This window comes from Rhinoderma darwinii, chromosome 11 (assembly GCF_050947455.1).
Source record: "Rhinoderma darwinii isolate aRhiDar2 chromosome 11, aRhiDar2.hap1, whole genome shotgun sequence".
Classification (NCBI taxonomy): Eukaryota; Metazoa; Chordata; class Amphibia; order Anura; family Rhinodermatidae; genus Rhinoderma; species Rhinoderma darwinii.
The window spans coordinates 38712568-38733630 of record NC_134697.1 but is presented as its reverse complement, the minus strand read 5'-3'; the positions used below and the strand labels follow the sequence as shown (position 1 = coordinate 38733630).

Here is a 21063-nt window from a genome sequence, read left to right as displayed (position 1 = left end):
GCAATTAGTTTTGGGATGGAAGGCAGAGGAGAAGGACAGATCAATCTCCAACTTTTTACAAAAAGCTCTCCAAAATAAGGAAACAAATTGTACCCCTCTGTCAGAAACGATATTGACTGGGGCCCCATGGAGACGCAGAATGTGTTTAACAAACAAAGAAGCTAACGTCTTGGCGTTAGGTAATTTCTTAAGGGGCACAAAGTGGCACATCTTGCTGAAGCGGTCTACTACCACCCACACCACCGACTTGCCCTGAGATGGAGGCAAATCGGTGATAAAATCCATGGAGATATGGGTCCAAGGTCTCTGGGGAATGGGCAAAGAACGTAGTAAGCCCGCAGGTCGGGACCTACGGGTCTTGGACCTAGCACAAACCTCACAAGCGGCGACGTAAGCCCTAACGTCCTTAGGCAACCCAGGCCACCAATAGTTTCTGGTAATGAGGTGTTTGGTACCCAAGATGCCAGGATGACCAGATAGTGCGGAGTCATGGTTTTCCCTGAGTACCCTTAGCCGGTATTGCAGGGGGACAAACAGCTTGTCCCCAGGGAGGTTCCCGGGAGCTGAACCTTGATCAGCCGCAATGTCAGAGGCTAAATCAGAATCAGTGGCAGAAACGATTATACCAGGGGGTAAAATACAAGCAGGATCCTTCTCAGAAGGAGGATTGGCCATGAAACTACGTGACAGTGCATCAGCCTTAATATTTTTGGACCCAGCCCTATAGGTAACCAAGAAGTTAAATCTGGTAAAGAATAGCGCCCATCGAGCTTGTCTAGGATTAAGCCTCCGGGCAGATTCTAGGAAAACCAGATTCTTGTGGTCAGTAAGGACCGTTACCTGGTGTCTGGCCCCCTCCAGGAAGTGACTCCACTCTTCAAAAGCCCATTTAATGGCTAAAAGTTCGCGGTTGCCAATATCATAGTTACTCTCCGTGGGCGAAAACTTCCTAGAGAAGAAAGCACAGGGGCGGAGATGGGTGAGGGAGCTGGTACCCTGGGACAAGACGGCCCCCACTCCCACCTCGGACGCGTCAACTTCCACAATAAATGGCTCCCTTTGGTTGGGCTGAGCCAGCACGGGGGCCGAGATAAAGCACTTCTTGAGAGTCTCAAAAGCCTGGACGGCCTCAGGAGGCCAGTGGAGGACATCAGCACCCTTGCGAGTGAGGTCCGTAAGAGGCTTAGCGACGACCGAGAAGTTGGCAATAAATCTCCTGTAATAGTTAGCGAACCCCAAAAAACACTGTAGCGCCTTCAGGGAGGCAGGTTGGACCCATTCCGCCACAGCCTGAACCTTGGCAGGGTCCATGCGGAATTCATGAGGAGTGAGGATTTGACCCAAAAATGGTATCTCCTGTACCCCAAACACACATTTTTCGGTTTTCGCAAACAGATTATTTTCCCGGAGGACCTGGAGGACCTTCCTGACATGCTACACGTGGGAGGACCAGTCCTTGGAAAACACCAGTATGTCATCAAGGTACACTACAAGAAAATTTCCCAGGTAATCTCTCAGAATTTCATTAATAAAATTCTGGAAGACAGCAGGGGCATTACACAACCCAAAGGGCATGACCAGGTATTCGAAATGACCTTCGGGCGTGTTGAACGCAGTCTTCCACTCATCCCCCTCTTTGATGCGGATAAGGTTATACGCCCCCCCGTAGATCGAACTTAGAGAACCATTGGGCCCCCTGAACCTGATTAAAAAGATCCGGAATCAAAGGAAGGGGATATTGGTTCCTTACTGTGACCTTATTCAAGTTCCGATAGTCAATGCACGGCCTAAGACCACCATCCTTCTTCCCCACGAAGAAGAAGCCAGCACCTACAGGAGAAGTCGAGGGGCGAATGAAACCCTTGGCCAGGCATTCTTGGATATACTCCCTCATGGCTTCACGTTCAGGACATGAAAGATTAAATATCCTACCCTTTGGAAGCTTAGCACCTTGTACCAAATCAATGGCGCAATCGTAATCTCTATAAGGGGGCAACACCTCGGAGGCCTCCTTAGAAAAAACAGATAATCCTAACCTAAACTGGCACCTTAGGGCCGGGTCGTTCCACCGAGAAGCTACGCACCACTTTCTAAAATCAGAACAGTATTCCTCAACAGGTCTCCTACCCTGACGTAAGGTCACCAGCTGACTCTCGGCTAAGGCAGTCCTGTCAGTCTCATCGTAAATGAGTCCGAGGGCAGAGAAAAAATGATCAACGGAGGAAAGTTCAGGGGCGTCAGGAGCCAAGGAGAAGGCCCACTCTTGGGGCCCTTCCTGGAGTCGGGATATAATGATTCCCACCCGCTGGTTCTCGGAACCTGAGGAGTGAGGTTTTAGACGGAAGTAAAGTCTGCAACTCTCCCGGAAGGAGAGAAAAGTCTTACAGTCCCCTGAGAACCGGTCAGGTAACTTGAGGTCAGGTTCTAGAGGTGAGGTGAGGGGTACTACTATGGCAGCGTCAGACTGGTTGACCCTCTGAGCCAGGGCCTGGACCTGTAGGGAGAGGCCCTGCATCTGCTGGGTCAGGGTCTCAAGGGGGTCCATGATAGCGTCAGCGTAGGAGAAATGGTAGACTAGGTATGGGCTTGTGATTATGTAATGGCGGAAGGAGGTGAAGGGAACAAGTGAGCCCTAATCTACCCACCGCCCTGTCCCTGCCTACTTCCAACGACCCGCCCTAGGCGACGGGGTACAACTTGGCGGCGGTCCCTACGCTGACTAAGTGCAAGGGGATACAAACAGGGAACAAGCAAGGGAAGGGGCAGTAGCCCACGGAACACCGTGAGGGAACGGAGTGGTGAACGAGCAGTCAGGATCAGGATGTAATGCAGTATACAAACGCAGAGCACGGAGCAGGAAGCAAGCCGGGGGCAGAGCGAAGCAGGATAAGCGGGAACTGAAGCAAGGCTGAAGCACGGCAGAAGCAGGCTGGAGCAAGGCAGCAGTGGGGCCAGGAAACCAGGAAGAATCACAAGCAATGAGGAAGAGAAAACGGCAGGTATAAATGGACAGGGGGCGGAGCTAACTCCGACTGACCAGGCCGCGATAGGCTCTCCCACTCCTGAGCCTGCCACCCTGATTGGTGGGAGCCGGTGTCAGTCTAAGAGGTCTGGCCTCAGGTGTCGATTGATTAATCCTGGGAGTATCCACAGACGTAGTGCCTGGCAGATCCTTTACAGCCAGTTTTTGGAAATAAGCTTTGCCCAATACAATTGCAATCAAGACATGCAACTAAATTTTAGATTTTTTTTTGTTTCTTGTCAAATTTGAAAAGTGACAAGAAAAGTGGGCATAGTTTCTCAGAATTATTAAGTGAATAATGTCCAAAAGGCACAAATTTATGGCACAAAATCTTTACCTGCTCAGAGAAAGTAATATTTTTAGGAATCGAGAAGATGAGGCATTTTTTATGCAGTTAGTTTTACTTTTATTTGATATAACACACCGCCATTGTATGAGGTACACAGTACTTAAGAACAGTTTTGGGTTTATTGACACCCGTCTTCAGGCATTTGTGATGTTGGAGGGAATTGGTGCGGGTGATGCATTTGATTTTGTGCTTGTTTGATAGGTCAAAATGTGCCAAATTTATTAAGAGCCATACGTCTTTTAATACATATGGCACTAATTGCTTTAACTACCTCCTCTACTTAGAATGTCATGAAATATGCCAGTCCTTGTAAATATGGGCCATTGACTGTACATTTATATTGTATAATTGTTTTGCTGGACACCTTATAGATTGACAACTATTTCTTTAGCTCCCACTGAGCAGGCAGATTCTTGAGAGGACGGAATTATCTGCCAATCTCAGTTACAGCCATATTATACAGCTAATCTGAGTTCATTTTGGCTACATCTTTATGCTTTGTGGATCTCGTGTTATGGTGTTATGCTTTGTAGAGATTTTAACCTTGTGTGTATGCTGCATTTATTTTTATTTTTAAAGTACCTATACTAAATTATTGACATATAGTAGAATTTCTATAATTTAGATAGGGTAGAATTTCTATAATTCTATCCTGGACAAACATTGTATGTGACATTGATTATACAGTACATAGGTGTGTACCAGGCTTTAAAGGTAATTTGTTTCATGAGAAAAGATAAATGTTCTTGACCACCTTATTTGTATTCCTCGTGGAAAAACAATTCTCATGTTTTCTATTGACTTGCAAATATGTTATTTTTGTTATGCATTTGTGTAATAGCGTGTGATTAGGGAATGAGTTTTAAACAAAGAAGAATGTGGAATTATGAAACCTTGGAATCTACACACTTAGGAAGACACAAGGACAAGAAACTATTAAATTCTCAAAAAAGAGTCAGAAACTCAAGGAATCATCAAAAAGAACTACATTGGCTTTTAACAACCCAAGAAGATTTCATTATTTATATGACTGGTTGTCAAGATCAGCACCACTCCAAAATCTCCAAAGTTCTACATTTGAGGAAAATAAGAAAAATAGAAAAAAAAATATTTCTGAAATCCAATTCTGATAATAAGTAGGATACATATTACTAAGTTTTAGAGGAGCTTCATTTAAAACTTTCTTTATCACTAACATGGTGTCTCTTGCAGTTATTTACGTGCTTGTTCACTGCATATTTCTCATGACAGGTGTAACAGGAAATAGTTTTATCCTGATAGTTCACTTTATAGACTGGCTACGGACCCACGAACATAACCCTTGTAATCTTATCCTCAATGCAATAGGAATTTCCAACATGCTTCTTCAAGGATCTGTTGTCTTCCAAGAAATTACATTCTTCTTATATCCTGACTATTACTTTCAAGATTGGGTTATATACATGGTTATAGCGATGCAAACTACATACTCATTCTCCAGCCTCTGGTGCTCTACTTGTCTGTTTTTCTACTATTGTGTGAAGATCGTAAATTTTCGAGGAACATTATTTTATAAGCTAAAGGCAAAGCTTTCGACATTGGTTCCCTGGCTGCTAGCTTTTTCTATCATCCTGTCTTGGTGTGCTGGGATGCCAGCTTACTCAGATTTATACTTGCACAGTTCATTCACTACAGTAAATATCACAGGGAACCTAACAATGCTGGTGTCTGCTAAATACAGTAGTAGATGCAATTGTATGTTTCATGTGTTCATATTTGTTGCTTCTGCTGCTTTCATTATCATATTTTTCACAGCCGGAGCCATCATCACCTCTCTTTGTAAGCATATGATGCGGATGAGACAGAACAATGAAGGTCTTGGACATTCTAAAATGAGTACTCATCTATCAGCGGCAAGAACCGTGACTTTACTACTGATAATGTACTTGATTTTCTATGGGTCTTTTACTTTAATATACAGCCCTATGGGCTTTCCAGATGATATAACAATGACTGTTTGTCTAATTATCATTTCCTTTTTTCCAACAATAAATTCAGTTATTTTAATATTTGGAAACAGAAAACTAACAAATATTTTGAAGAAACTCCTAGGTATGCAGCCTAATGTTTGCAATACAGAAGTTACTGTAACCACTAATTAAATGTTTTGATAATGCAGGTATATAGCTAAACATAGTAATGGTCTTTTTTACAAACTATCTAGATATTTGCTGATGTCTAACGCCCAGAGCACGTCAATAATAAGAACAACAGTAATGACCTTTATTTATATGGATCCTACATATTCTGCAAACTAAGGCTAAATTCACACCGAATTCAGTGCTTACGTTCGGTTGGACAGTTTGAACATACGGTTAGATGTATGCACCTCTATGCCTATATAGTTAAATGCATCTTCCTTAGACTGTCATTAAATTTTTTTATAACGTCTGGTATTTTTTCATATACCATTGTGTAGAAAAGCACAGTCTACTGTGCTCTTCAACTGCGGGATTCTGACATATAATGACCAAACATATGCTAAATGGATAATCTTTTGGCACACATTTGGCCATTAAAAAAGTCTATGGGCATGTTGGCCTATACCTCAGGAGAGTTTGCCGTTATATACGCCGACAGTGCACAACTAACGTGGTGTGATTCAAGCCTAAGTTGTACTGACAATAAATCTAAAGGAGAGAGGACACAATGGCATTAGTACAATACTAGTAATGCATAGTTTTGTCCAGTGGACCAGCCAAATTTAAGTGAATTGGGCAAGTACAAATAATGCTGCTTAAATCTAGTCCCATTAGTAGCAACAAAGATATATGTGCATTGTGACGTAGCTGAGTTTAAAAAAAAACATTCGTAACTTTATGTGAGGTAAACGAGTTGTTATCATAATTGCAATATAATTATCAGCCATGATAAGATTAATTAAAAAGATGAGTTGTCAAATTAAACTAAAAACTGTAAATGTAAAATGTAGCTCGACTCAAAACCTAAAAATTGTTGTTGATGTCCATTGATCTGAGATTGGGGAGTTGATTAGTGGAGCCGTCAACTACAGGGCTGCTAAAATGATCCCTGGGCCTATTAATTACATGTGTTCACCAGTAGTTTTCTTTTTCTGACTAATTCAATTAAGAAAAATGTTTTGATTTACTGGCCCTGAAGAACTGCTATAGCCAGGAAAAAAGTCCTTGGTGCCCACTGTGCTCCATACATGTCCCTTTCAGGCAGAGGGAGAGTTACTAAAGCTCTACAGTCTGAGGACCCCAACAAACTCCCTATGTCTTAATTGGGGTTAATTGAGTTTCCATTGGAATATGTCGATTTTAAGTTGAGTTTATGAGGCTTTAAGAATTAGTATGATAATAGTATTCAGAGCTTTCCAGATTATGGGTGAGCTACGGTAGAAATAGGAGAGTTTAGAGTAAGATATTGTGATGAGGGGAGGCATTTGCCATAGGTCATTTGTTATTAGAGATCATGGGTGTGTTATTTTTTACCACACAGTTCTCTTTCTCATTTGTTATTAACTATTAAAACAAATAGGAAAGGAGAGTCACGATGGGTAAATATGTATTGATATCATTATTTTGGGTGTGTAGTACTTGTTGTATATAAGAAAATACTCAAAAATACTTAAATTACATGTATGTAATACAAAAGATATGATGTACTTAAAACATTATACTATATATGCAATGTATGCAATGTGATTGTATAAGTTAGATATAGGCCAATAATAAATGGATGAATGATTCGCCAAAAACTGAATAGTGAATTATCATCTGCTTATACTTCAATAAAATATATTTCTTTTTTTTAAAAACTTAAAACTAAACGACTGGTCTTCTATGTATCTGTGGAAGAATACTTATAGGACAAGTTCATTTTTAAAAGTTAGAGCTCATTAAATTGAGATGCCCAAATTGAAACGTTTTTTACAGTAACACCTCCGCAATGAGTCCTCAGTATCATCTCTTGGGGTGATTGGTAATGCAGTTGCATCCATGTACGCATCTTCCAAGATAAACTGCACAAAAAGTTATCAATGTAAACAGTTCATCCTTAGGCGGGATTCACACGACCGGGTCGTTCCCGAGCCCGAGTGTCGGCCGGTAAAATCGGCCATTTTGCCCGGCCGGTTTGCATTAAGTTTTGCATCCGTGCCGGGCCGGGCAGATCCGGACAGTGACATCAGCGGCAACTCCTGAAGGGGAATCCCCATGTGTTCGGGGATTCCGCTTCAGGAGTTTCCCCTGATGTCACTGCCCAGATATGGACAAAGACATCAAGCGCTCTGTCCAAGAGCGGAATCCCCGAAAACACGGGGATTCCGCTCCTTCAAGGAGCTAAAGTGCGGCTAGCACATAGCAGAGCGGGGAGATACCTCCCTGCTCTGCTATAGTGGCGTCGCTACAGTAGTAGCAGCCGCAGCAGCAGCAGCTGCTAGCAGCGCCATCGAAGGTGTCGCCGGGCCAGGGTGCTTTTCAAGCAGGGGAAGGGAGCCAGCGCAGCGCTCCCTTCCACCTGCTGTACACCCCGGCCCTGCCACACAGTGTACAGCGATGCCATTCGTCCGAATGGCATCAACTCCTCCTCCTCACATGCACTCTGCGCTGTGAGGAGGAGATAGAGCGCAAGCTCCGGAAAACCCGGCCATCACTCGGGACACATCCCGGTGATGGCCGTGTAATACCCGGCCCCATAGACTTCTATGGGAGCCGGGCGGCCGGGTACCCGGGCGAAGATAGAGCATGTCCTATTTTTTGACGGCCGGTTTTCCCGGCCGTCAAAAAATCGGTCGTGTGAATAGCCCCATTAGGGGTCTATTATTCCTAATGCAGCCGGGTGCCGGCCGATTTATGAACGGCCGGCACCCGGCCGGGAAACCCTGCCGTGTGAATGAGGTCTTACAGTCAAGTTCTGCTTCGAGGACCAAGTCCAGAAGTCTTACTATGAGATACTTTTGTCTCTTGTGGTAACCAACTCAGTGTTACAAGGGAACAGTAAGGGAAAAAGTTTTTCAGTTGTATAATGTAAACTGATTTTCTTCAGACCACTGATCATCTTGCCTCCAAATAAAGTAAGAAGGATTCAAATAAAATGAGTAACGTTTGGAGTTCATTATTTCTAAAGATTTTTTGTTAAAGTTTTTTTAATTAAGGTTATTGCTTTGGATATCCAATTTTCCAGGTTTCTTTTTTCTTTAGTTTTCTTACTTATTACATTAGAAATAATTCAATATTAGAAAATCAAGTATAAACTGTAATTAAAGATACACGTCAAAGAAGGTATATTACTAGTTAGGTTATATAATTACATAGTATGGTTGAAAAAAGACACATGTCCATCAAGTTCAACTAAGAAATGGGAAAAGGGAAGTAAAAAATTTCTACACATAGGAGCTAATATTTTTTTGTTCTAGGAAATTATCTTAGCCTTTTTTTAAAGCTATCTACTGTTCCTGCTGTGACCGGCTCCTGCGGTGACTATTCCATAGATTCACAGTTCTCACAGTAAAGAAGGCTTGTCGCCTCCGCAGATTGAACCTTTTTTTCTCCAGACAGAGGGAGTGCCCTCTTGTTTTTTGAGGGGATTTTACATGGAACAGGATTTCACCATATTTTTTGTATCTGCAATTAATATATTTATATAAGTTAATCATGTCCCCCCTTAGTCGTCTTTTTTTCAGGCTAAATAGGTTTAATTCTTTTAATCTTTCCTCATAATTTAGATTCTCCATGCCCCTAATTACCTTCATTGCTCTTCTTTGCATTTTTTCCAACTCCAGGGCATCCCTTCTATGAACTGGAGCCCAGAACTGAACTGCATATTCTAGATGAGGCCTCACTAATGCTTTGTAAAGTGGTAATATTATATCCCTGTCAGGGGCATAACTAGGAAAGACTGGGCCCCATAGCAAACTTTTGACTAGGGCCCCCTCCCCTGGGTATCCCACAACTCCCCCCCTTGTAGATAGTGCCTCCCTATAGATTCCACCACACAGGGCCCCCTATAGATAGCACCATACACAGCCCCCTGTAGATAGCGCCATACACAGCACCCTGTAGATAACGCCTTACAGCCCTCTGTAGATAATGCCATACAGCCCCCCTGTAGATAACGCCATACAGCCCCCTGTAGATAACGCCATACAGCCCCCCTGTAGATAACGCCACACAGCCCCCCTGTAGATAACGCCACACAGCCCCCTGTAGATAACGCCATACAGACACCCCCTGTAGATAACGCCATACAGCGCCCCCTGTAGATAACGCCATACAGACACCCCCTGTAGATAACGCCATAAAGACACCCCCTGTAGATAACGCCATACAGACACACCCTGTACATAATGCCATACAGCCCCCCTGTAGATAACGCCACACAGCCCCCCTGTAGATAACACCATATAGCCCCCTCCCCAAAAAAACGGCCTATAGTTTGTCCTACAAAAGAGATGTATCCCCTATCCACAGGATACATGTGTGATCGCTGTCAGCAATAAGGAGAACGGGGGACCGAAAGTTCAATAAAAATGAAAGGAGCGCTGGTCACGCATGCGCACAAGCGCGACCGGTGCGCAAGTCATTTCTATGGAGCTGCCGACATACCCCGGAAGTCCGAGGTTTGTCATGGAGAACTTCAGGGGACTTTCGGTCCCCCGTTCTTCTTATCGCTGGGCGTCCCAGCGATCATACATGTATCCCCTATTCTGTGGATAGGGGATGCATGTCTTTTGTAGGAACAACCCCTTCAGTGGCGTTGCGCTGTAGCAGCCATAGCAGCTGCTAACGGAGCCTCCGGCCATGGGGGGGCCGTGCCGGCGGGAGGCACGGCCCCCCTCATGCTGCGGGCCCCGTAGCAGCCGCTACGGCTGCTATAGCGGTAGTTACGCCACTGATCCCTGTCCCGCGAGTCCATGCCTCTTTTAATACATGACAATATCTTGCTGGCCTTTGAAGCAGCTGATTGACATTGCATGCTGTTAGTTTATGATCTACAAGTACACCCAGATCCTTCTCAACAAGTGACTCCCCCAGTATAGCTCCCCCTAGGACATATGATGCATGCATGCTGTTGGTACCCAGATGCATAACTTTACATTTATCTACATTAAACTTAATTTGCCAAGTGAACGCCCAAACACTTAGTTTGTTTAAATCCGCTTGCAATTTACGAACATCTTCCATAGTCTGAACTATATTGCATAGCTTGGTGTCATCTGCAAAAATAGAAATAGTGCTATTAATCCCATCCTCTATATCATTAATAAATAAGTTGAATAATAGTGGTCCCAGCACTGAACCCTGGGGTACACCACTTATAACCGGGGACCATTCAGAGTAGGAATCATTGACCACAACTCTCTGGATACGGTCCTTGAGCCAATTCTCAATCCAATTACAAACGATACTTTCTAAACCTATAATCCTTAATTTACCGATTAGACGTGTATGAGGGACAGTGTCAAATGCCTTTGCAAAGTCCAAAAATACTATATCCACAGCAGCCCCCCTGTCTAGGCTTCTGCTCGCCTCTTCATAAAAACAAATCAGGTTGGTTTGACAACTTTGGTCCTTAGTAAAACCGTGCTGGCTGTCACTTATAATACAATTTTTTTGTCCCATAATCCTGTATACAGTATAGTCCCTCAATCATTTTCCCCACAATGGATGTTAAGCTTACTGGTCCATAATTACCCGGGGAAGACCTAGAGCCCTTTTGAAAATAGGCACCACATTTGCCCTGCGGCAGTGCCTTGGCACTATACCAGTCACTAGAGAATCTCTAAATATTATGAAGAGGGGGACAGAAATAACTGAACTAGGCTCTATAAGAATTCTATTTAATTATATACTAATATATAAAAGACAAGCCGTGTTGCCAACTTTTCACTTCTTCTCTAAATTGGCTGCAATGGTCACATTGTATAACCACTGCAGCCAATCAGTGGCAGGTAAAAGCAGACATACATAGCGATACTGTAGTGGTATCTGCTTATATAGTGGTAACTGCTGAGCCACGGCTTCTCAGCCTGCCTCTCAACTCTCTCCATGGGCTATTCTAAAGGAAACCTGTCACCAGCATTCACCACTACACCTACGGCACCTTCAGATAGGGTATGAAATATCCTTTTTAATCTTCCCTCTTTTATGTTAAAAATCGCGCGTTCACCTTTGAAAAATCGCCTCCAAAGTCATTTGAAATTAGCTAAGAAGAGTCACACACTGCCTATTATCTGAGGAGTCAGGCTGAGAGGCTGGGGGGGGTCACTTCAGATACCCCCTATCTTTGACTATATAGTACCTGGAACCATGGTTCAGGTGTTGTTTTAAAGATGGAAATCTTAAGCTTTAAAACCACATAGGATTGACGTTCCAGGTGCTAAAGAGCCAGAGATATGAGCAGTTGAATATAATTGGAAATGCAAACTGCAGATACAGATCCCATTCCAAATTATGTCTTTAATTGCCCGTATCTCCGATTCTATAGCACCTACAATGATAGAACTTTCCTAGAGCTGAGATTTTTTATCTTTAAAATGGCACCAGAACCATGATTCTAGGTTCTATAGAGACAAAGATAGAGGCATCTGAAGTGATCTTCCCCTCCAGCCTCTCAGTCTGACTTCTCAGATAAGAGCCTGTTCACATCTGCATTGGAGGTTACCATTAGGGGTCGCAGATCCGGCAGAGTTTACCGGATGCTACACTACTGTTTTCTGTAAAACCACGGACACCCCAATGGAAAGCCGATGGAACTTATTAAAATCAATTGTTTCTGTCAGCCGCCGGTGGTGTCCGTGTTGCAACGGAACTGTTGCGTCTGGCATTCTCTTGTTCTGCTCCTCAACAATGGAATGCCTTGACGCAGATGTGAACAGTGCCTAACAGGCAGTGTGTGACTCTTCTCAGCTAATTTGCAAATGACTGAAGGTGATATTTTTTATAGGTAAACAGGCAATTTTTAACATAGAAGAGGGAAAGCTACAATATATATTTCAAACCCTACCTGAGGGTGCTGTGGGTTTAGTGTTGAACATGCTGGTGACAGGTTCCCTTAATAAATGTGTTGCTTTAGTGAGTAGATTTATCGAAACTGTCTAAAAGAAAAACTGTTTGTTGCCCATAGCAACCAATCACAGCACAGCTTTCATTTTACCAGAGCAGTTTAATTAAAGTAAAGCTGAGCTTTGATTGGTTGCTATGGACATGACAACATCGCCTAGAGACAGACAGCAATGTAATACAAGTACATACACACAGTGAATGAGCTGTTAATAATAACAATAATTCCACCATTATTATTATTTGGTTAGCCTATGGATGTCATGTAACTGTGTTCACTGAATGCCAAAGTTCACATGGTGTGTGTGTATGTGTGTATGTGTGTTTGTGGGGGGGGGGAGTGAACGCACTGCAGACAACATTACTTCGCTTCTGTAAACAATGCCATGTCCAAAATGGAAGTTAACCGCAGAAGAACAAGCTGATGCTAAATGCCGCAAAGCCAATTATGGCAAAACAAGGCGGCAACAACAAACTGCAGATGAAAGAAATGCTGAGAGGCGCATTGAATAGTGGACTCCCCCAGCGTGGGTGTAGAGCACGTTACATTGCGCCAGTAGAAGGGTATTGAGAAGAAGGGGTTTTATTACTATCTGGAGTTTAGTGTGTAGATACAATCAGTATAATACATAGCAAAAAAAATATAAAACTATTAAAAAAAAACAACTATGAAGCAACACACAGATGGCATACCCAGGGGACAGAGTGGGGATACAGGGAACCATGATGGCATAAAGGGGACAGAGTGGTGATATACAGGTGGCAGAATGATTGCATATTATGGGGCAGAATTTTCTGAGCCCGCTGTATTTTTTTACACAACGGGCTTTATTGCTAGTTTTGCAATAAAAGTCTGAATAGTGAGAAGAGTGTCTTCCTCTACCTTGCCATTCATAGGCCAGAACAAAGGTGACCTTTAGGGTATGTTCACACGAGGGCGTCCGTTACGGCTGAAATTACGGGGATGTTTCAGCCTGAAAACATCCCCGTAATTTCAGCCGTACCGGCATGTGCAGGCGCTTGAACGCGCGTCAATTACGGGCGCAATTAGCGCTGCTATTCATTGGAGTCAATGAATAACGGCTCTAATTACGGCCAAAGAAGTGACAGGTCACTTCTTTGACGCGGGCGTCTATTTACGCGCCGTCTTTTGACAGCGGCGCGTAAATATACGCCTCGTGTGAACAGACAAACGTCTGCCCATTGCTTTCAATGGGCAGATGTTTGTCAGCGCTATTGAGGCGCTATTTTCGGGCGTAATTCGGGGCAAAAACGCCCGATTTACGTCCGTAAATAGGCCGTGTGAACATACCCTTATACTAAACTACCTAGGTTCATAATCATAATCTCCTGTTCTACGCAAAGCCTAATTTGTGCACAAAAGGCATTCTATAGGCTAATATTATATATAATTGAAATCAGAACTAACTTAGTCTTTGTACAGAAACCAAAAATGGCCGTGCATTTTTATATGTTGAAGTTCTAAGAATTTACCAAGGGCATTACCAAAGCAGGTAAGAACCTAATAGGATATATGGAATGGGTTTGTCCTGATGCATAAAAATGCAAATCCTCTTTAATAAATGGAGAATAAGTAGTGGTCTGCCAGTATTGGCCCAGGGGATTCTTGTTGTAGTCAGGTACTGGTCTTAAAGATAAGTGAGCAGAGCTTCAAAGCCTCAATCTTCAAAGCTTTTTCCTTGCAAACAAAATACAACATATTGACTGGAAAATATACTTCGCTACAGAGGAGAAAAAAAACAATAAAAATTCAGACAAACCATATTGTTTGTATATGGTAAACAGACACAGGGGAAGTGTGCTGACAAAGATTAGGTTGACTTGCAAATATTTTTGCGTCTCCATATTGTTGTTTATTGTGTTGGGTAGCAATGCAGATATGAGATGCATGAGATGAATTTGGAAGAATTATAGTCACGTAAACACACCACCGGATTTGTAAAGAGGATGCCTCATTTAAAAGAAGAAAAATGTTTTCTTTCGCAAAGGAGAAAGAGATTATTTTCTGCCTGCTGGATTAAAATACCAAGCTGAAGTCTGATGTTATAAATGAATGAATGGACAGAGTAAAGAAAACCATAAATCATTAATCCACACGCTATTGGAGAAAAATCACTATGTCGGAATTTAACCCTGTTGTAGGAGTGACCATACATGTTACTTTATCTTTGCTTGGTTTCATTGGGAACATTTTTATCCTTATCATTCATTTTCTAGACTGGCTAAAGACTCGTGAACTTAATCCTTGCGAACTCATTATCAACTGCATTGTTTTTTCTAATATCTCACTGCAAGGAACAGTTTTATTCAATGAGATCTGCTTCTTCATGTTTTTGGCCTTCTACGCTCAAGACTGGGTAATTAATGCCCTAGCGGCCATCATGTCTTCTTTGGCATTCTCCAGTCTCTGGTGCTCCACCTGTCTGTGCTTCTACTATTGTGTGAAGATCACCAACCTCAGTGGTACATGTTTCTATAAGCTTAAATCCGCACTTCCAGTAATGGTGCCTTGGCTACTTGTCCTCTCTATAGCTTCATCTTGGACTGCCGGAATGCCCGCCTATTGGGACCTCTATAGGAATACCTCCTTTCTCATTTCTAATTCTTCCAGGAATGAAACTTTGACAATTTCTTTTAATCTCAATATTAAGAGCAGGTGTAATTGCTTGTTTCAGATATACATGATGGTTTCTGCTGTTGCTTTTACAGTAATCTTTATCACAGCTGGAACTATAATTTCTTCATTATGTAGGCATATGATGAGACGGATGAGAAAAAACAGTGAAAGTTTAAGCTGTACAAAAGTCAGTTCCCACTTATCTGCTGCTAGAACCGTCACTCTCCTACTTACACTTTACTTAACTTTCTATGGGGCTCTTAATGCAATATTCAATGAGACTACAGAGATAGGCACATGGATGTTTTCCCTATGTTTCATTGTGATTTCAAGCTTTCCAGCTATAAATGCTATTATTTTAATAACAGGAAACAGAAAACTGAGTAATGCTGTAAGAGAGCTACTTGGTATGAAATCTGGGACTGGTACTGCTAATAGTGAAGTTAATGTTTCCAAATCTTAGCTGACTTTATCACCTACATGCTTTACATATGTATCATGTACATTTAATACTATGAAAGCATTATCTTTGACTAATCAAGCAAGCTGATGTTCTATATATATATATATATGTATATATATATATATATATATATATATATATATGTGTGTGTGTGCGTGTGCGTGTGCGTGTGTGTGTGTGTGGGTGGGTGTGTATATATGTATCATACACCGACAGAATAAACTGCTTTTAAGGTCAGATATGTTTTAACTATTTGAGCAAAACAATGTTAAAGGTGTTATGTCAACTCTCCTTGCTCATCCCGTTGATGGTCCAGTAGTCCAGAATAAGTCATATTCTGGATTAGCAAGATAGCTTGGTACATAACTCACTGGTGGTGGGTCCATAATGCACTTCTGATGAGCATGTCCACATGTAAATACAACACGACACAGAAATATGCATGTGTGTGTGTATGTGTGTGTGTGTGTGTGTGTGTGTGTGTGTGTGTGTGTGCGCGCGCGCGCATGCGGAGCCTCCATTAGTTTGGGATTTCTGATAATCCTATCTATTATTGAGGTCATCAGAATGATCAGGGGGAAAAAACTACAATAAGCAATTGTACAATATAAATCTGTCTTTTTACATAGAAATGTGGGTTTATGATCAAATTGTAATTATAATAAATACAAAATGAAAATCTCTGTACTGTGCTGTGGAATATGTTGGCGCTATGTAAATAAAATAGTACATATTGCTTCAAGTAGAAATCTAATGAAACCAAAATTGTAGTATCTATTTTGTTTTTTCTTCAGTAACAATGACTGCTCCATTATACAGATGTGGAGAGGACCATTTATTATATCAATTAGTGCTGGATATTAGGAAACCTTACAGTATTTAGATACTATTTAGTTAAATTCGAGTTCAGATAGTATTTAGATAGTTGAATTCTGGCATTAAATAAGATATTAACTAAGATCTGTTGTTTCTACATTGGCCAGATATAGAGGTCTAAGAATAATGGGGAGTAATCTGGTAAACAGTATTTGCATGCAGTGCTGTGGATTTATTCCAGGTTTAGCATGTATGTCGGGTATTGTTGTTTTTTTTGTTTTTTAATTCATTTACGTAGAGAATAGGAAATCATACAGTTTTTTTGTGGGCAACATAGAGGACACATCCATGGGCTAAGTGAATAGAACTAATGGGGGAATAATGACGCAGAACTACTTCACTGTGTGTATTTTTAATAGTATAAAATGGCTGCCTGTTTCAAGATAATGTATAAAATGGCTGTCTGTTTCTAGGCAATGTTGTCGATAAACTTAAAGGGGTTTTCCCACGAGAGACGTTTATGATATATCCACAGGATATGTCATAAATGTCAGATAGATGCGGGTCCCACCTCTGGGACCCACACCTATTTCTAGAACAGGGTCCCCTAAACCTTGTTCTAGCTTTGTCTGCTATCACTGACTACCGGCCACTTCCTGACTTTCTGGTCGGGAGTTATGAAAACAGCGTAGCGCGCTGAGCTACACTGTTTCCGTAACTCCCATAGTAGTGAATAGCAGTTACGGATGCAGCGTAGCATGCAAGCTATGCTGTTTTAGTAACTACCATTCAGTTCTATGGGGCTTACGAAAACAGCGTAGCTCAGCAAGCTACGCTGTTTTCACCTTCATGGTCGGAAATCAGCCGACACACACAGAGGTAGAACGGGGTTTATGGGCCCCGTTCTAGAGATAAGTGCGGCTCCCAGAGGTGGGACACGCATCTGACATTTATGACATATCCTGTGGATAGATCATAAATGTCCCTCATTGTAAAACCCCTTTAATTTTTAAAAAAACAGACACACAACACACACAGAGGAAACAGGGAGAACAATGTAAAAGATTCTCTTGCACAGACACAGACAGACATGATGAGATGCTGCTGTATATACAGTAGAGTTGCATACATGATGCTGAGATGTGACCCTAGGTACAAATACCTTATAAGTTCTGCTCCGCAATTAACTACTATTCATGTGTGGCATACCCAGTCAGGGTTACCGGAGTAACTGTGGTCATATGATGCATACTTGCCAACAGAACCGGACTTCAATAAGTGTTGGGGTTTATGTAAATTTACATTAAAAGCCACCGCTCTACATGTTTTTGGGGCATCCAGAGCGGAAAGGGCTTAAAGTGTCACAATTTTGGGGATTTAAATATTGGTAAGTATGCATGACTGACACCATGTTTAGTCCAAACAGATAGGCCATGAACGCATTACTATGGACTAATTTGTGGGCTATACCATTTTTAAAATTTTTCATATTTTTTTTTAGACAGATGCTACTGCTGCTTTATTTGTAAGGAAGGTATGTAAACATAATTTTAAATACATGTAAATAAATTGTTACGATCTAGGGGTATGTGGACCCACTAGGCCGCTCCGCCATAGCGGAGAGGTAGCTGGCCAAGTCACAGTCTATGCAAGTCTATATACACTACCGTTCAAAAGTTTGGGGTCACCCAGACAATTTTGTGTTTTCCATGAAAACTCACACTTAGATTTATCAAATGAGTTGCAAAATGACTAGAAAATATAGTCAAGACATTGACAAGCTTAGAAATAATGATTTTTATTTGAAATAATCATTTTCTCCTTCAAACTTTGCTTTCGTCAAAGAATGCTCCATTTGCAGCAATTACAGCATTGCAGACCTTTGGCATTCTAGCTGTTAATTTGCTGAGGTAATCGGGAGAAATTTCACCCCATGCTTCCAGAAGGCCCTCCCACAAGTTGGATTGGCTTGATGGGCACTTCTTGCGTACCATACGGTCAAGCTGCTCCCACAACAGCTCTATGGGGTTGAGATCTGGTGACTGCGCTGGCCACTCCATTACAGATAGAATACCAGCTGCCTGCTTCTTCCCTAAATAGTTCTTCCATAATTTGGAGGTGTGCTTTGGGTCATTGTCCTGTTGTAGGATGAAATTGGCTCCAATCAAGCGCTGGCCACAGGGTATGGCATGGCGTTGCAAAATGGAGTGATAGCCTTCCTTATTCAAAATCCCTTTTACCTTGTACAAATCTCTCACTTTACCAGCACCAAAGCAACCCCAGACCATCACATTACCTCCACCATGCTTGACAGATGGCGTCAGGCACTCTTCCAGCATTTTTTCAGTTGTTCTGCGTCTCACAAATGTTCTTCTGTGTGATCCAAACACCTCAAACTTCGATTCGTCTGTCCATAACACTTTTTTCCAATCTTCCTCTGTCCAATGTCTGTGTGCTTTTGCCCATATTAATCTTTTCCTTTTATTAGCCAGTCTCAGATATGGCTTTTTCTTTGCCACTCTGCCCTGAAGGCCAGCATCCCGGAGTCGCCTCTTCACTGTAGACGTTGACACTGGCGTTTTGCGGGTACTATTTAATGAAGCTGCCAGTTGAGGACCTGGGAGGCGTCTATTTCTCAAACTAGAGACTCTAATGTACTTGTCTTGTTGCTCAGTTGTGCAGCGGGGCCTCCCACTTGTCTTTCTACTCTGGTTAGAGCCTGTTTGTGCTGTCCTCTGAAGGGAGTAGTACACACCGTTGTTGTAATGATAGGGGTAGGGAAACGGACAAGTGAGCCCTAATCTACCCGCCACTCTGTCCCTGCCTACTTGCAACGACCCGCCCTAGGTGACGGGGTACAACTGGGCGGCGGTCCCTACGCTCAGTAAGTGCACGAGACAAACATACAAGGGAATATAACGCAAAGGGAAATGGGCAGTTGCCCACGGCAACACCGTGAGCAACAGAGTGGTGAACGAGCCAAGTCAAAACCAGGAGAGCACGAGGTACCAAACGCTGAGCAGAAGAGTAGTCAGAAAGCCAGGGTCAGAATGGAGCAGGATCAAATTGTTAGGAGCTGTAGCTGGGCCAGGAAACCACACGGAAAGAATCACAAGCAAGGAGGAACAGGAAAGCAGGTATAAATAGACAGAGGGCGGGACCTAGCTGAGTCTGGCCAGGCTGCGATAGGCTCTCCCACTCCTAAGCCTGCCAGCCTGAGTGGTGGAAGCTGGAGTCAGTCTCAGAGAGATAGACTCAGGTGAAGACTGATTACCTCTGGAAGTTAACCCCGAAGCTGGACCTGGCAGATCCTTTACAGTACCCCCCCTTTTATGAGGGGCCACCGGACCCTTTCTAAGTGGACCTGGTTTACTGGGGAAACGAAGGTGGAACTTCCTGACCAATACCCCAGCGTGAACATCCCTGGCGGGTACCCAAGTCCTCTCCTCAGGCCCGTATCCTCGCCAATGGACCAGGTACTGGAGGGAGCCTTGCACCATCTTGCTGTCCACAATCTTGGCCACCTCGAATTCCACCCCCTCAGGGGTGAGAACGGGAATGGGAGGTTTCCTCGAGGGAGCCAAGGACGGGGAGCAGCGTTTAAGGAGGGAGGCATGAAACACGTCGTGTATACGAAAAGATGGGGGTAACTCCAGCCGGAAGGAGACAGGATTGAGGACTTTAATGACCTTATACGGCCCAATAAACCGGGGAGCAAACTTCTTGGACGGGACCTTAAGACGCAAGTTCCTAGATGATAACCACACCAGATCCCCGACCATAAACAAGGGGTTAGCAGAACGTTTTTTATCAGCCTGAGTTTTTTGTACGCTCTGGGACGCCTCTAGGTTCTTCTGAACCTGGGCCCAGACTGTGCACAGTTCCCGATGAACGACCTCTACCTCGGGATTGTTTGAACTACCAGGTGAAACGGAGGAGAACCGTGGATTAAACCCAAAATTACAGAAAAAGGGGGAGACCCCTGACGAGTTACTGAGCCGGTTATTAAGGGAAAATTCAGCGAGGGGAATGAATGAGACCCAATCATATTGACAGTCAGAGATAAAACACCTTAAATATTGTTCTAGAGATTGATTAGTCCTCTCAGTTTGGCCATTGGTTTCAGGATGGAAAGCAGAGGAGAAGGACAGATCAATCTCCAACTTCTTACAGAAGGCTCTCCAAAACAAAGAAACAAATTGTACCCCTCTGTCCGAAACAATATTGACAGGGACCCCATGGAAACGCAGGATGTGTTTGACAAACAAGGTAGCTAACGTCTTGGCGTTGCGTAGTTTCTTGAGGGGCACAAAGTGGCACATCTCACTGAAGCGGTCTACTACCACCCACACCACCGACTTGCCTTGGGATGGAGGCAAATCGGTGATAAAATCCATGGAGATATGTGTCCAAGGTCTCTGGGGAATGGGCAACGAACGTAGTAAGCCCGCTGGTCGGGACCTGGGAGTCTTGGACCTAGCACAAACCTCACAAGCGGCGACGTAGGCCTTAACGTCTTTAGGCAACCCAGGCCACCAATAGTTTCTGGCAATGAGGTGTTTGGTACCCAGGATGCCTGGATGACCAGATAGTGCGGTGTCATGATTTTCCCTAAGTACCCTTAGCCGGTATTGCAGGGGAACAAACAGCTTGTCCTCAGGAAGGTTCCCGGGAGCTGAACCTTGATTAGCTGCAATTTCAGAGACTAAA

The 21063-nt window shown here is 43.1% G+C and overlaps 2 protein-coding genes across 2 annotated transcripts; both read left to right on the top strand.

Moving 5' to 3' along the window:
• The first annotated feature begins 4567 nt into the window (after positions 1-4567).
• Positions 4568-5512, top strand: LOC142662950 (taste receptor type 2 member 9-like). Its single transcript, XM_075841244.1, has one exon. It carries the CDS (start codon positions 4568-4570, stop codon positions 5510-5512), a length of 945 nt encoding a protein of 314 aa, XP_075697359.1.
• Positions 5513-14574: 9062 nt separating this feature from the next.
• On the top strand, positions 14575-15537 carry LOC142662949 (taste receptor type 2 member 39-like). The gene has a single exon (XM_075841242.1). The coding sequence runs from the start codon at positions 14575-14577 to the stop codon at positions 15535-15537; it is 963 nt and encodes a 320-aa protein (XP_075697357.1).
• The last annotated feature ends 5526 nt before the right edge of the window (positions 15538-21063 follow it).